Source organism: Polyodon spathula, chromosome 13 (genome assembly GCF_017654505.1).
Source record: "Polyodon spathula isolate WHYD16114869_AA chromosome 13, ASM1765450v1, whole genome shotgun sequence".
Taxonomy (NCBI): Eukaryota; Metazoa; Chordata; class Actinopteri; order Acipenseriformes; family Polyodontidae; genus Polyodon; species Polyodon spathula.
The window spans coordinates 28,345,625-28,361,769 of NC_054546.1; the positions used below are offsets into that span (position 1 = coordinate 28,345,625).

Sequence of the window (16,145 nt, forward strand, 5' to 3'; positions counted from 1 at the left end):
TTTCACTGGGGTCCTAATCATGTTAGCCTGCCACTGTAACAGGACAGTTTGGATGAACAAACAGCACACAGGCTCCCAGAGATGCACAGCACAGGCTGCCGCAAAGTTAGTGATTATTTATTTCACTATATTTGTATTGTTTGTGTTGTTACTGTACTATCTTTATTAACAGGATATCTGGTGCTTAAAACATTTCAGCTGTATTATATTAGCAGCAGTACACTTTTTGTATAAAAACAATAAAATGAAATAAAAAAATGTAAAAATGAAAACGATTTGTATAACTTGACAGCATTAAGCAAACATAAACGTCAAAAAAGTAATCAATGGTGTCTTGTCTTCATTTTACTGTACATTCAAACTATCAAGCTGGTGCCTTCATCCAAGTTATCAAAACTAGAAGAAACGGAGTCAAGCAAACAAGTGTTTGGACTCCAATGCCTTCATCAGTTTTATTGAAGTGAAACTAGAAAGATAAAGGGAGGCTTTTATACTTTCTCAACAGCCTCCAGCTGCTGTGTGCCAGTGGAGCAGAGAAAGATACCATATTTTCCACAACATACATTATGAAGTGGAGGAAATGAATGATTTATTTTCAGAAACAATACAATAAAGTCAGCTTCATGTTCCAACTGGAGCACTTATTTGCAGTAAACCTGGTGGTGTGAAAACACCTAAAATAAAAACAAAGTAAATCAATCAAAATTTGTTTTGCACAAAACAATTTAATAATTCTTTAACTGCCACGAGGCTTCTTAAAAGTGACATTGTAAGACCACATGGGATTGTGTCAATATGGTGTACACGAAGGGACTGATTCAGCTGCCATAGCACTGTCAATACACAGATGTAATTTGCCTAAGTTATTAGGGACTGCATATGTGGCAGGTGTTTGCCACTGCTCTTCATGTTTCAAATCGGACACACATTTGGAAATTTCGACGGCAATGAGAAAGTTTAACAAGCACTTAAAAGGTAAAACTTTACAGAAATGTAAAAGGTTAATTTGACCAGCCTGCACACACCCCGATGAGGCACCACTGGAGTTCATTAGTGCATTTTACAGCACCGAATCAAACGATTTGTTAACCCTTTCATGTATGATATATTAGAAATAGCTGACAAAGGAGTACCAGACATATATAATTTGACTGAAAATATTTTCCATTGATTTGTGTGTGGGAAAAATAGCATCCTCATATGAGGTCATCACACATGCATACATGTGAGGGCACCATGCATGAAAGGGTTAAATCTTGGGACAGTCACAGATAGATAGGTGGTTGAAGAAATCCAATTGGATTTCCATGCAGTGCTGTAAAATGCTCCAATGAACTCTGAAGTCCAGTAGACAATGGCTTTGGCTCCAATGCCTTTGTTAGTGTAAAACACATTGACCACGACGCCCAGTCGAAAAGCTGGTCCTCTCGACTCAGACACACTTCAAAACAGACTTTAAACTACAGCTGTGCAATAATTTTAATGAAAAAACACTACAAACACAAGACCACTTTGTTTTTATTAAGTCTTGAAAGAGTAAGCATCTTCAAGTGACATTTTCTTATTTATTTTAAAATTTCGTTTAATGGTCCCTTCGTGCTACACAAAACAATTATTCAATTGTCCGGCTCAAACTCTCCACAGACGAGGGACAATGCTGTTGATCGGGCTAATTTACCATTGCAAGTGAGGAAACAGCTGCTTGGGTTTCTGTGGATCACTGTTCTCCACAGTCTAACAAAAGAAGTGATCATCACAAACCCAAGCAGCTCTTTCTTACCTCGTTTCACTCTGAACAGGAAATCATCCTGAACACCACCAATAACGCTGACCTGATTGCTGTGGAAGTTTCAATGTGAATAATCAAATAAATCAGTGTGTGCCAAGTGGAACAGAAATGATTTTTAAAGTAGGGGCGCAGAAAGCCATTAAACAAAACTGTAACCCCTGCATATGACAGAAGCCATGCAAAGCCAAGGGGGTGCTCCTGCACCCCCAGCACCCCTAGTTCCAGCGTCCTTGTGTGTGGCGCTCGACACCTTACCTGTTCATGCTGTCTGCATTCATTGTGAGTGGCTCTTAGGGGTGACTCAGATATTAGATGCCTGTGTTGCTTTGACAGAGTTCAGGAGCTGCTCTTTTAGTTGCCTACCACAGATATGTAATGTAGGCTAGATCAGCCATAGTGTTTACATTCGCAAACATGAGCACCAGCTAGTGTATTGCCAAGCAAAATAAGAGAGTTGATCCAATCACTAGATGGCGCTGACTCTCGCTTCTAAGCAGACATTTTGGTCTGATCTAGCCTATGTTACTTAAGTCTATGGCAGACAGCTGGAATGGAAGAGCAGCTCCTGAACTCTGTCAAAGCAAAACAATAAAAACAAAAAAAGAAATAAAACAGTACGAGTAACTATAATAAGAACCACACACAATGATGCCAAACATCGTAAAAAGGTCATTCAAGAAAACGCGACTTGAAGAGACTTCTCAGACTGTCTCATTCGTTTGGTTTGCATTTAGAAATACTGAAAGAAACTAAAATTCCATGAAAAATGTTCTGACTACAAGTCTCCCAATACCTTCATTGAAACTGTCATTCAATTTACACTGAGAAAGTCTTCTCGTCAAAGCGTTTCTCACTGAATTTCAATTTCGTTAGTATTTCTATTCCAGCTCTGTTCCTGGAGGACTGATCACACGGTCTTCAGCTTCTTGAATTTCTTGAACTTGTTCTTTCCCATCCTGCCGTTGCTCTTCTTCTCAAACCTCCTCTTCTTCGTCACTCTGCTCTTTGCTTTTTTCTCTTTCGTGTCTTGGTTTCCTACCCCCTTGGCTTTGGTGACCTTGGTGACCTTTGCACCCTGATCTCTGGCTGCAGTGGCGGGTTTGGAATCGGTCTGTTTGGGTTTTTTTGAGTTCTTTGTGTTTTTGTCAGTTGTGTGTTTTTTCTCTGTGGCCTCCACTTCCCCCTCCTGAGGATCCTTCTCTCCTTCTGAAAAGAATAAAAAAAAAAAAAAAAGTGATTAAGAAAATACAACAAATTAGGGGAATTGATTTCAAAGCTCCAGACAGACAGAAAGAGTATCCTGTTCAGTTTGACACGACAATAGAATTCCTTCTTGCTGTCTGTTAATTTACTACATTCGTCTAGAGCTTAGTTTCAATAAAGCAGGGAGGCAGCTCCACTGCCTCACAGTAATATAGTCCCGTTTGACATTAGCCCAGTCACCAAGAAGGATGTATACTGTATTTTCCTATACTCTAAGAGTTTAGTTTCATTAAAGTTGCAGAGAAAGAGAGCTACACCATACATTAGTGTCTGTGTTAATTTACTATGTTCTTCCAGTAAACCTTCCCCCCTCCCAGTGTTTCTCACCCTTGACGAGTTTGGGAATGGCGTTTGAAAACTTCTTGAATTTGGCCACGAAGAAGCCGTCCATGTTGTGAGTGTGAGGATAGAACCTTCGAGTCAGCTTCAGAGAGGGGTGGAAACGACGCTCCTTAAACCTGGATTGGTGGGGGGAGAAGAGATCATTTATATTTTTTATAATATACACACACAAGTTTATGGAATAAATAACTAAAACTAAATGAAAAAGTGGGTGAAAAATATCATTGAATGCTGCAACTCCACAGACTACAGACAGCCTCAAACAATAATATTCTGAGGAGTGCCTCTGAGCCTTCACTGAGCCCGACCCAGAGACCACCTAACCCAGAGACAGCCCTGTGACACAGAGAGAAAAAACAGAAAAACACAGGAGGGGTGGGCTCTCTCACCTGGTGAAACCCTGCTTTCCAAAATCTAGACCGGTTTGGACCAGCTTCACATTTCGTTTCTTCAGAGCGTAATCCACGACCCACTCGTTCTCCTCCACCTGCAGGACAAGCAGCAAGAGACAAGGTTCAGAGGACAGGATAACAGCGAGGCTCTCCCCAGCACACAGCAGCAAATGTCAGCGCACAAGATTACAACTTTATATACACCATTTTGGGAAGCTGCTGTAGTTCTGTACAGGGTTTTTTATTAGTGTTACACAGTGCGGTCCTGCCAGCATTGCCCTGTGTACAATACAGCACGGTGACTTTGCCCAGCATTGCCCCATTATCCTGTATAGCTGTGTGTGATTGTCCAGTAATGCAGCGAGGTGTGCACGTTGCGCAGTAATTGAAGTGTGCTCTCACCATGACAGAGCAGGTACAGTACACCACATAGCCCCCCGTCTCTGAGGAAGCATCCAGGGAGTCGATGGCGGAGAGGATCAGCTCCTTCTGTAAGTGAGCACAGCGGAGGATATCCTTCTCATCCTGAGGAGCACGAAACACAAACACTATCAACAACATCTTATTAGAAAAATAATCACTGGCACGACTTTAAAGGAATGCTAACCATCTTTACAACCCATTCTCTTAGCTCACATTAACAATAGCTGAAGTACTGGACCCATTATAAAGACAATTGTTGTATAGCTGGCTCTGAAGAGCAGCTCCTTATCTTGTAGTCAAAACAAGACACACTTATACATGTATTTATACAACACAGTGAATATGTTCATGATCTACTGGATAAAATAGAAGACAGTCAAGTAGAGAAACGTTTTGTCTAGTGCCTGCTTTCACAGGTACACTGAAGGCGGCAACATCCCAAACATTTTAGTCTCCGGTGATTTAAAGAAAGTCTTTCTTTCTGGTTGTTTTATTTACCTTGCTGGTTTCTTACCTTACTAGTTTTGATGGCCGGGTCCTTTGAAATGACTCCCGTTCCACTGCAAGGAGCGTCCAAAAGAACTCGATCGAAACCTCCCATCACCTGAACAGAACATCTCAGTTTAACACCAGCACTTACACACACCACACACCCTCCCATCCTTTTACTGCAAAGTCTTCATCACCAGGGATGGAAATAAGACTGCTACAGCACAGCAGCTTCAACCATTCCAGGTTTTACTGCCAGCTTGATTAACCCCAGTGTGAAGGCAACTCAGGTGTGTCTTATTTACCTCCTAGTAAAAGCAGAAATGGATCAAATTGCTATGCAATGGGAGTAGTATTGTCATTCTGGGAGTTGTGAACCCCAGGACTAAGTGGAGCAGCAGGGCTAGTGTGAGTTTCTAGCCCTGCTCTGGCTGAAGGCTGCTCTGTACCTTGGGGAACTCTCTCCCGTCGTAGTTGCACACCACGCTGTTTGTGATACCCAGTCGGTGCAAGTTTCCCACCACACTCTTCAGCCGGTCTGCGTTGGCATCGTTAGCCAGGATCACCCCAGTGTTCTTCATCAGCTGGGCTGAGAGAGGGAGGGAAGGACAGATAGACAGAGAGAGAGAGAAAGCGAGCAGAACATCATCAATATCAAAACATGTATCACACCTCCATGGGAAAAGCATGGGGGGAAAAACTGCAAAAATAATGTGGTAAACATTGTACAAGGGGTGACGACAGACAGCTGTTAAAGGAAACTGGGGCCATTGCGGTTCAGGCACGGAACTGGTTTTGTGTCTCTGCTCATGAGAACCCAGAGCCACATGGCGACGCAGACGGCGACTCACCCATGTAGCTGGTCTTGCCCCCGGGAGCGGCACTCATGTCCAGCACCTTCTCGTTCTCCTGTGGCGCAAGGGCCATGACAGGGAGCAAGCTGGAGGCGCCCTGCAGCATGTAGTGACCAGCCAGGTACTCCGGGGTCGCACCTGGAACAAACAGCAGGGGGCGACAGGGTGCATCAACCAGGCTGCAGGAATCTCAGCCCTGCTTTCTGTGTGCGCACGCTTCAGTACCAGGGAGGTAACGACTCAATGTGGATATCCTATTTTAAGTCAAGTCCCCATTGGAAGCTATGAGCAGCAACTACACTTCTAATGTCACCGAGAGTGTAGATCTCACACTTACAATGTCAGTGATAAAGCATTCGAAACGGTTAAAACACAACAGGTTCTAGACCAAAAGCACAGCAGAGCTCACTGCAGTTCACCGAATGGTTTCTGAATGAACAGTGTGTTTTATAGTTGCTATGAATACAGACTCATTTAGTTTATGACTTACCAAAATCTTTCAATGTTCATTTGATCCTATTACGCAGCATACAAGCAGCCAAGTTCTAAATTAATTACAAATACAAAACAGAAAATAATTGATTGCGTAAGTATTCACCCCCTTGTCAATATTTGGTAAATACACCTTTGGCAGCAATTACAGACATGAGTCTATTTGGATAAGTCTCTACTAGCTTTGCACATCTGGACACTGCAATTTTCCATTCTTCTTTGCAAAATTGTTCAAGCTCCGTCAAGTTAGATGGGGAACTCTGATGAACAGCAATTTTAAACTCTTTCCACATATTCACAATTGGATTGAGGTCCGGGCTTTGACTGGGCCACTCCAGGACATTGACCTTTTTGTTTTTAAGCCGCTCCAGTGTGGCTTTGGATGTATGTTTGGGGTCATTGTCTGCTGGAAGATGAATCTTCTCCCAAGTCCCAGGTCTCTTGCAGACTTCAGTAGGTTTGCCTCCAGGATTTCTCTGTACTTTGCTGCATCCATTTTGCCCTCTATCTTCGCGAGCTTTCCAGGCCCTGACGCAGAGAAGCATCCATATAGCATGATGCTGCCACCACCATGCTTCACGGTAGGGATGGTGTTCTCAGGATGATATGCAGTGTTAGGCTTGTAACGCTTAGCGTTGAGGCCAAAAAGCTCTATTTTGGTCTCATCAGACCATAGAATCTTCTTCCACTTGGTCCCAGAGGCTCCCACATACCTTCTGGCAAACTCTAGCCAAGAGTTGATGCAAGTTTTTTTTCAACAATGGCTTTCTTTTTTCCACTCACCCATAAAGGCTAGTTTTGTTAAGCACCCAGGCTATTGTTGCCATATGCAGTGTCTCCTAGCTCAGCCGTGGAAGACTGTAACTCCTTTAGAGTTGCCAAAGGCCTCTTGGAGGCCTCCCTGACTAGTGCCCTTCTCGCCCAGATACTCAGTTTTCGAGGACGGCCTGTTCTAGACAGATTCACAGTTGTGCCATATTCTATCCATTTCTTAATAATGGACTTTACTGTCCTCCGGGGGATATTCAATGCCTTGGAAATGTTCTTCTATCCTACCCCTGATTGGTGCTTTGGAAGAACCTTATTCCGAATTTGCTTTTAATGTTCCTTCGTCTTCATGATGTAGTTTTTGTTAGGAAATGTACTAACCAACTGTGGGACCTCCCAGAGACAGGTGTATTTAACCTGAAATCATGTGAAACACCTTAATTGCACACAGGTGGACTCCATTCAACTAATTATGTGACTTCTAAAGACAATTAGTTGCACCAGAGCTTATTTAGGTGTGTCATAGCAAAGGGGGTGAATACTTATGCAATCAATTATTTTCTGTTTTATATATAAATAATTAATTTACAACAATTTATAGCTTTTATTTTTCACTTTGACATTATGAACTTTTTTTGTGTTGATCAGTGGCAAAAACTCCTAATTAAATCCATTTTGATTCAGAATTGTAACACAATAAAATGTGGAAAAGTGGGGTTGAATACTTTTGAGAGCCACTGTACATTGAGACTGCACGTTCTGCATACACCAAATTGGCTGGAAGTTAAGGCAAAGCTTTGCCAAGTTAGACAGATGTGGAAATCGATTAGAAACAGCCCCAAAACTTGGTTACCCAAGGGCATCTGGCATACTTTAATAAAGTCAATACATGTAGCAAATTCATTGTCATGTATTTGTCCCATTCAATAATTTATTCTATTAGTACCGATTAAAAAGCAAAGAAAACGTGCCTATTCTGGTCTAATATTGTAACTGCGCTTAAAGTAAGCAGCAGTTTGTTTGGCGCGAGGTGGCTGTGCTACATCGTACATGTAGTACTGATTTAACTTGGCTACAACCAACAGGAATACTTTTGGTCTGTGCTGACTTTCCAGTTTGTTTTCTGAAAGATGTTTATTTTAAATTTTGTTCAGCAACCTATGTACTAGCCTTTTGTTTAACGTGTACTACTGAAGCTGAAGTTTTTTCTTTAAGTCACATTAGAAGATGTGCAAAACAACTACCTCCATCTGTATGTACAGTTTCTTTGGGAAATATCTTGACACGATCAATCACCAAAATATACTTTGCTTTTTTTTTTTTTCTTTGTCCTCCATTTCTGCTATTTTACCTCCAATGCTGAAAACTAAATTTTAGTAACCTAAATCAAAACAATGCAGCACGTTCCACCCCCAACTGTAATCACAGAAAAGCCAGTACAGATGCACTGATAGGTTGATTAAAACATTGCTGTCACCTGAACAGTAATCAAGAAAGTTAACCGCTTTGTCTAAGGTGTTGGTTTTTTTTACACACAGAAGGAAGATATGTAGTTTGCGTTGCTTTCGTTGTGCAGTAGTTCATTTAAACCATTTTTTTCTTCCTCTCTGTACTTATCCGGAATGCACTGGCCCAGAGGTGAATTTTGCGGTGAACCCTCAATTTCACGATTTCTGCGAAATTGCGATTTAGGTAGACCCCTCAGCATAACTAACTGTAATCTGATGCCAGTTTAGCAAGCAGTGTTGTGTGATGCACTGCTGTCACTGATTCTGCCCCCTGTTGGAGAGATGCGGTTAAGCTCTAGAACCACCAATGCAGACGAGCCTCTCTCTTACACAGCAGTTAAGATACTCTTTTGCGGTTCCCACCCAGCCTCTGCTCACATCAGTCTCATGCTCCAATATCTGAATATTTCAAACACATGATGCTGGATCTACACACTCACCGACAGGCACAGAGGAATCGAAGATCACCAGCCCAACCTTGGACCACTTCCCTAGGGGGTCCAGATTCACCCCGCGGTTAATGAGTGCCTGTGGGGGGGGGGGGGGGGGGGGGGGGGAAATCAGTAAAAGAACATTCACACGCAGCCAGGACCGAACAGACAAGCTATTTTATACATACTCAAATGTATTATAATTTTTAAAGGAACAAACGTTTCAAGATACTGCATTTAACATGTTCCTTTAAGCATTTCTAAATTCAGCAATATGGATGGCTTAACTGGACTTGGAACTGGAGACAACTGATTGGCTGTAAGGAAGTGGGTTTACAATTGGTTTCAAACATACTAAGGGCTGGTTTCACAGACCTCAACTAGGTCTCATCTTGGATTACCTTACCTAAGGTAATATTAGGTACTGCAAGATTAGTACTAATCAGGTCTGTGAAGCCAGCAGTATGTACACTATGTTATACATTTAGACTTTAAAATACTTTTTGAGTTTTCTTTTAAAGACTGCTGCTCCCGGACATATGCTGGTAAGCTCTTCTGTATGCTGTGTGAAATCAACTGCCCTATTGCAAGGATGAAAACAAGACTCCCTTTGCATAGCTGTTTGATCCACTCACCAAAGTCTGTCTACTCTACACTGTGACTAATTGAGCTTGCAGTACAACCTGGAACAGATGAAACTGCTATGCAGCAGGATTCCTATTTCAACACCCTGAATAGTTATAGAAGAATGCTTTGTTCAGAAATACTGACAGTAACCAGTAATCCAAAACACAGGAGTCAGGAGTGTTTTTTTTTTTTTAATATCACTTGAAAAAGTTCTACTTAACTTCTACTTAACATTCTCTCACTGTATCTAATATTTGATGTCTTCCCTGTTTAATTCCCTCTCCCGTGTTCTCTCTCACTGCCATTTCCGCTCAGATCATTCCTGACCAGGCTTACCACACTAAACCCCTTTTCTGTCACGCTTGTGTTAGGAAGTGAAGATTTAGAAATGACCACAAGAGGTGTGCAGCTGTGATTTCTGCTGCTCCTCCACCTCTCTGCAAGTTAGTACATAATACAATTTAAAAAAAATCTATTTCCAGGGATGGGGAGAAGACTCCTAGTGCAGAGCAGCTTCACCAATTCCAGGTTTTAATAGGCTTGAGTAGCCCCAGTATGTAGAGGTAACAAACTCACGTGTGTCACATTAAAGTCATAGTAAACAGGAATGGATCAGGCTGCTATGCAATGGGAGTCTTATTTCCATCCCTGCATACTCTCTCTCTATAATATATAGAATTCCAGTTTGTTAAAATGTGGCAGCAGATAAAACCATGGTGGCTCACTGCTGCTCCTTTGAAAGTGAATCATACCGACAGGTGATAGCATGACTTCACCTCAAAGCATCCATGCGGCAGCACACGACAGCACGATAGGCAAACTGTTCCCTACCTGAGCCAAGTCCCGCCTCCTTGTCTTCAGAGTATTGGTTCGAATTGTCACAGGTCGCTGCACCTCATTGGCCTCCAGGAAATCCACCAGCTAATGGGTAAAAAAGGGGCGATTACGGGCGTGTTCGTCAAAAGCAGAGTGAACGTTTGCATGTTTATCCATTTCAAAAGAATGAACTGCTCTGCTTTATATATTAATGAATGTCTGAGGCTCACAAAGTAACAGCAAGCAATAAATCGATTTGTGGATTACTTGATGCATCTTTACACAACCCCCCCCCCCCCCCCCCCCCCCTCACCCCAACCCCCACTGCGGACGGGCGGGGGATGTGTTGCCCCCTCTCGTTACACCTGCACTATCTCAATTAGACATCCTTAAAGAAAAGGAGGACAATCAATGCCAGACGTTTCGACTAGTCTTTTGAGCGTAACACTGCAAAGGCTTCCAGGTGAAACATTTGTCATTGAATTCTCTGCTATTCTTTTAGCGTTTGTAAATTGAGCGTTTGATGACAATTAACTGATTGCATAACGGTTTTATGCATTCCTGGTTTTACTATCGGTTTAAGAAGACAGGCCTCAGCTTGTTCCCGCTACACTGTGGCTAATGAAACTCACAGTAAACCTGGAATGGGTGAAACTGCTCTGCAGTAGGAATCTTGTTTGGTTCCATGGCTGGTGCTCTGGTACGCCTCACCTCAGACACTGTGAAGAGCTCCATGAGCTTGTCGATGAGGAAGGTGTTGTAGCTGTAGTACATGGCCAGGTCGTGCTTCAGCAGCCTCAGGTAGTCCTCCCTCTCTCTCCCCTCCTCCCTCTTCTTGCTGAAGTCCCCGAGCACCTCCACATTGTCTTTGATTCGCTGGTGCACCACTTGCAGGTCGGGGGGCTGGACGCGTGCAGAGCAGCGGGGGTGGGGTCAAGGAAAAGCAACAACAAACCGGAAGTGTCGTACTCGCCACTTACCGTACAATCACACTTGATCCTTTGCGTGGCCTAAAAGAAGATTCAGATTGCAAAGCAGTTTCTCCCATTCCAGGTTTTACTACAAGCTTCATTAGCCCCAGTGTAAAAACCAGGAATGGGTCAAACTGCTGTGCAACGGAAGTTTCATTCCCCACTGGCTGAAGATCCGTGCCAATGCATGATTGTATGTGATGTTTAACCCGCTTTACTGTATAGCTGGATGACCACTGGGACAGTAATGTTGAAGTCTTGTAACTGGCTTCTTAATATAGTTACACTCTCTTCCAACCTCAAACTCCTTTCTAAAAAAGTGCCGTTCAGTACTTTGAACAAAGATGGCATTTTGTACAGAATCACACAGGACCTGAAAGGTTACATCTGTTATCTGTTTAACATCAGGGATGGAAATATGACTGAGTGTAATGAGACACACCTCACCTTGATATCTCTATACTGTGGCTGGTCAAGCTCGTAGTAAAACTTGGAATGCGTGAAGTTTCTGTGCTTTAGGAGTCTCATTCCTTTCCCTGTACATTGAGATGACACCAATCTGAAACTTGTGTATGAAGCTACGAGTGTATGAGCGCTGCCTGCTCAGGGTCAATGCCACTGACAGTGCAGGACTCAAAGGATATTCTCCTTCTCAATCTCCTGTCCGCTGGGCAGGGTGAACTTCTCAAGCTCCTCGATGTTGAGTTGAAGATCGTCTTCCTCTTCCACCTTCTCTTCCTCGCTCTCTTCTTCCCTCTCTCCTCTCTCTTTCTCCAGCAGCGCTCGTTTCTTCTGTCGCTCTGCAGCTCGCTCGATAGGTAAAAGCTGTTTAAAGAAATTATGATAAAATGAAATTAACACAGTGCTGGAGACTAAAATCTAAATGCTAGTACAATTAAGAGTACTAGAGTGACAGAGAACACACACAGCAGTATGTGTTCAGCAGCTTCACCCATTCCAGGCTTTACAACGAACTTGATTAGCTACGGTGTACAGGTAACAAGCTCAGGTGTGTCGCATTAAACTCATAGTAAAATCCAGAATGGCTCAAACTGCTGTGAAATGGGAGCCTTATACCCACCAGTTATCAACATTATTACAATTATAATATTACCTCAGAATCCTCATCTCCTTCCTCCTCTTCCTCAGAAGACTCCTCTTCTGCACTCCATAACTCTCCTCCTCCTATCTTCTCACTTTCACCTTCCCCCTCTTCGGCTCCGTAATCATCCACCATTTCCTCCTCTGAAGACTCTCCCTCTTCATTCTTCCACTCCCCCTCTCCCTCAGAGTCACTCTCCTCCTCCTCCTCTTCTCCAGCTGCTCTCTTGCGCTTGGCCGGTCTCAGCCACTCTGCGTTGTTGTCACTGAAACCTTTCTTGGGCACCGCTGAAAAAAATGAAATACCAACATTTAAAGGTTGTATAGTGCTCATGAAATACAGGTGTGTTAGTTCTAATTGGGTCCATCCACAAAACGAAGTTCTCAGCCAGGGGTGGCCCTTCCACCCGTTCTAAACTGTTTAATTGAACCAGTTAAGCCTCAAGCCAAACTCGAAGTAGTTCATTATATAATTTTATCTGTTAAACCTGGGGTGGAATGACCCTCCAGGATCAGGAATAGACCACCCTGCTTTAAGGTCTGTTTATATTTACTTAAATGTGTTTAGAAACATTCTTTTAGGCTACACAGAACTCTGACAAGACATAACTTAAACCGCTCTCTAAACCTATTAAAAACAGGGTTTAAAAATAGCTTTCATTATTTAATTACAGGGATGGAACTAAGACTCCCATTGCTTAGCAGTCTGATTTGTTCCTGGTCTCACTGAGTTAAAGACACACCTAAACTTGTTACCTATACACTAGGGTAATCAAGTTCGTAGTAAAGCCTGGAATGGGTGAAACTGCTATTTCCATCCCTGCTTAGCTAAAGGCAATATTAGTCTAATCTGAGTCTGTGAAATCAACGTGTAGAACTGAAGTATGCTTAGATATGGCAGGCATGGTTAGTAAGTAATCGTATAATCAGGGGGAAAGCACGGTAAACTCAAAATGTACCATGGCAGACTTTGTTTCTGCTTGATATTTTTAATACGGATGTCCTTAAATGAAATAAGACTCCCAATACATAGCAGCATTTACTATGCTTGTAATGATACACACCGAGTCTAGTTCCTAGTAAAACTGCTATGCAATGGGAGTCTTCATTCCATCCCTGTTTTCCAAATGAAATCCCTGTTTTTTTCTCCCCAATGAAGATGTTATTTTCAAAACCAGTAGATGGAGTACCTTTGTCCTGGTTTGCAGTGGGGGTTTTGCACGCTGGCAAGTCTTTCCGTTCAGTCTCCATTTTGTTTTTCTTCTGGAAAACCCGTTTCCCTGCCCTGCAAAACAATCCAAAACAACCCATTTTGTACTACAGGGCACAGTGAAGCCAGCAGAGCTACATGAATCACATTGCTTCCCCTGTGCTGTCTCATGTTATACCACAACGTATTTTACAGCATAATCCTGATTGTTTAAGAATTTCAACTTTTGCAAAAGCGCAGAGCTGGCCTTAAGTCTTTCCTGCTATAAGGTATGACTTCACCGAAAGACTAAATGAGGATAAGTATTTAGTTTCAGTGTATTTGCCTCAACGTTTCAAAAATCAAAACTCAAACTCGATCTCACCTTTTTCGCCCTCGACTGGAAAGTCTTTTCGGTCCTTCGTCATCTATAAAAATAAAAAAGATAAAAAGAAATGTAAACGCATCTGAATGCACATACAGTCCGATAATCCTGTTCAATTTGACACTACAATATAATCCCCTCTTCTTGGTGTCTGTGTTAGTTTACTACATTCTGAAGAGTTTAGTTTCATTAAAGTTGCAGACAGAGCCAGAGACAGTATCCCATGTGCTCAGTTTGACATGTTTTTTACAATGTTATTATTAAATGTTTCCATAGTTTACTTGCTAAAAACATCTGCACAATCTAATAAGTGTATCGCAATCTGAGGCTGTGTGGAGGCAGACTGTCTCTCTGCGAGGCACACTTTCAGTTCTTCATGTGTATTCCTGACAGCTCCAATTATGTACTGCCACTACAGGAATGGGAATAAGACTACCACTGCAAAGCAGTTTGAGCCATTCCTTGTTTTACTGCGAGTTTAATGAGACGCACCCGAGCTTGTTAACTTTACACTTTGGCTAATCAATCTTGCAGTAAACCCTGGAATGGGTGAAACTGCTCTTCCATTTTTGCACACTGTCATTTTCACTTCAAAAGAAACCGAGCAAAAACATTTGTGAAATACTTGGTGAATTAATTATTGTGACTAGTTCCATATTAGATGTAATGTTATTTATTGAAAATCGTTAAAGACATTAACAAAAACACAAGAAAAAAAAAAAAACACACTGTGGATCCAGTGCACTATCAACTTGGAAAGACAGAGAAGCAGTGATACACTAACACCCTGGTGAAGACCCCAGCAGAGGCAGGTTACTTCCTCTGCTTAATTTCTCAAGTGAAATGAGTTTGCTCTCACCGTCCTGCAGGAATTTGGGGATCTCCGTCTCGGCCCCTTTCTGTTTCCTTGATTTGCGCCCTGGGCCGCGCTTCACCTTGTTCGTGGGGTCCAACTTCCTGCCCATCTCTGACACCACTTCCTGTCACCCAGCTAGCCAAATCGACAAATACCTGAGGGAATGATTTTTAAAATGAAAAAAATTCAAGAAAAATTCCCATTTATATGAACATATTTTCAACTTGAAATGCCTTCTAACTAGTCACTAACAACAAGACAGTTGTTAGTTGTTGTTTCCTGCCTTTTAGATGTAGTCCAGATCAGCCATCTTTACATTAGCAAGCACCATCACCATCTAGTGCACAGCTAGTATATTGCCAGCAAAATAAGTGGCAGATCACTGGATGGTACTGGATCTTACGCCTCTAACGACACTGGCTGATCTAGCCTGTGTTACGTGTGCATAGGCAAGCAGCTATAACTAAACAGCAGCTCTGAACTCCGGGGAATATCTAGACTCCACGGTGTATTGCCGTATAGGGTCATTGCATTATAAAGACACAAAGCTGAAACAATATAGCCATATTCCCTTCAAAAAAAACCCTCTCAATCTACCAAGACACACACAAAGATGAAAAATAAAACCTCAGGTTTGGAAAAAAAAAAAAAAAAACAGCGTAAGCAATAATAATACTAAAAAAACACCACTATAAAAATGTACAGTATACATATCTGAGTGTAATATTACAAGCTTGTAATAAGAGTAAGACGCTTATAAGAAGAATTAAATCAGATAAAGATCTACTGTAATAAATACATAACACTGCTTACATATGGTTACAACAAAAATGTACACCGCTAAAAACACATGTAAAAACGTGTACGGTATATTTTAATACAAATACTGTTTTTAAGACACTGCATTGACCTATTAATTTATCCATCTAAACACTATACTGAAACAGAGTTACAATTAAAAACACATTTAAATGATTGTTTTAATATTATACGAACTTAGCGCCAACATACAATCCAGATCGTAACGCGTATTCACAAATGAAATTTGAAAAGAAACAGAGCCCAATAATATCCACTCCACTACACTACAGTAACGTTTACACTTTCCAACATAATTTATAACACTATAAAGATATTTCTTACTGGAGAATCCGTATCGTTTGCTTGAATTTGGACGAGATAAACTCCTACCGCTCACTCTCAGTGCGGCTAAACTCTGTAGATATCCACACGTGCACCACCACGTCTCACCGGAATACGGCACTTAACACTGTCGCGAAGATTCGCTTCGAAAGAAGAAAGAGAAATAGAGGGAATGCAGGTGACGTCATGGGGAGGGGGACACGTCACTTTTTTTGAGAAAAAGCCATTTTGCAGAAAACACACACGAACCAAACTGGTTGTATTAATTCCTATACACTAATGCAAACTGCATTGCCAGAAAATGCT

At 42.0% G+C, this 16,145-nt stretch overlaps 1 protein-coding gene across 1 annotated transcript; it reads right to left on the reverse strand.

Moving 5' to 3' along the window:
* Positions 1-139: 139 nt before the first annotated feature.
* nop2 (NOP2 nucleolar protein homolog (yeast)) lies at positions 140-15,965 on the reverse strand. Its single transcript, XM_041268246.1, has 16 exons — positions 15,840-15,965; positions 14,700-14,851; positions 13,841-13,883; positions 13,457-13,551; positions 12,280-12,554; positions 11,810-11,990; positions 10,906-11,105; positions 10,210-10,299; positions 8,761-8,848; positions 5,550-5,690; positions 5,148-5,287; positions 4,724-4,813; positions 4,189-4,311; positions 3,784-3,881; positions 3,380-3,510; positions 140-2,995 (listed from the first exon to the last, which is right to left on the reverse strand). The coding sequence occupies exons 2-16, from the start codon at positions 14,803-14,805 to the stop codon at positions 2,697-2,699; spliced, it is 2,100 nt and encodes a 699-aa protein (XP_041124180.1). The 5' UTR covers positions 14,806-14,851; positions 15,840-15,965; the 3' UTR covers positions 140-2,696.
* Positions 15,966-16,145: the final 180 nt, after the last annotated feature.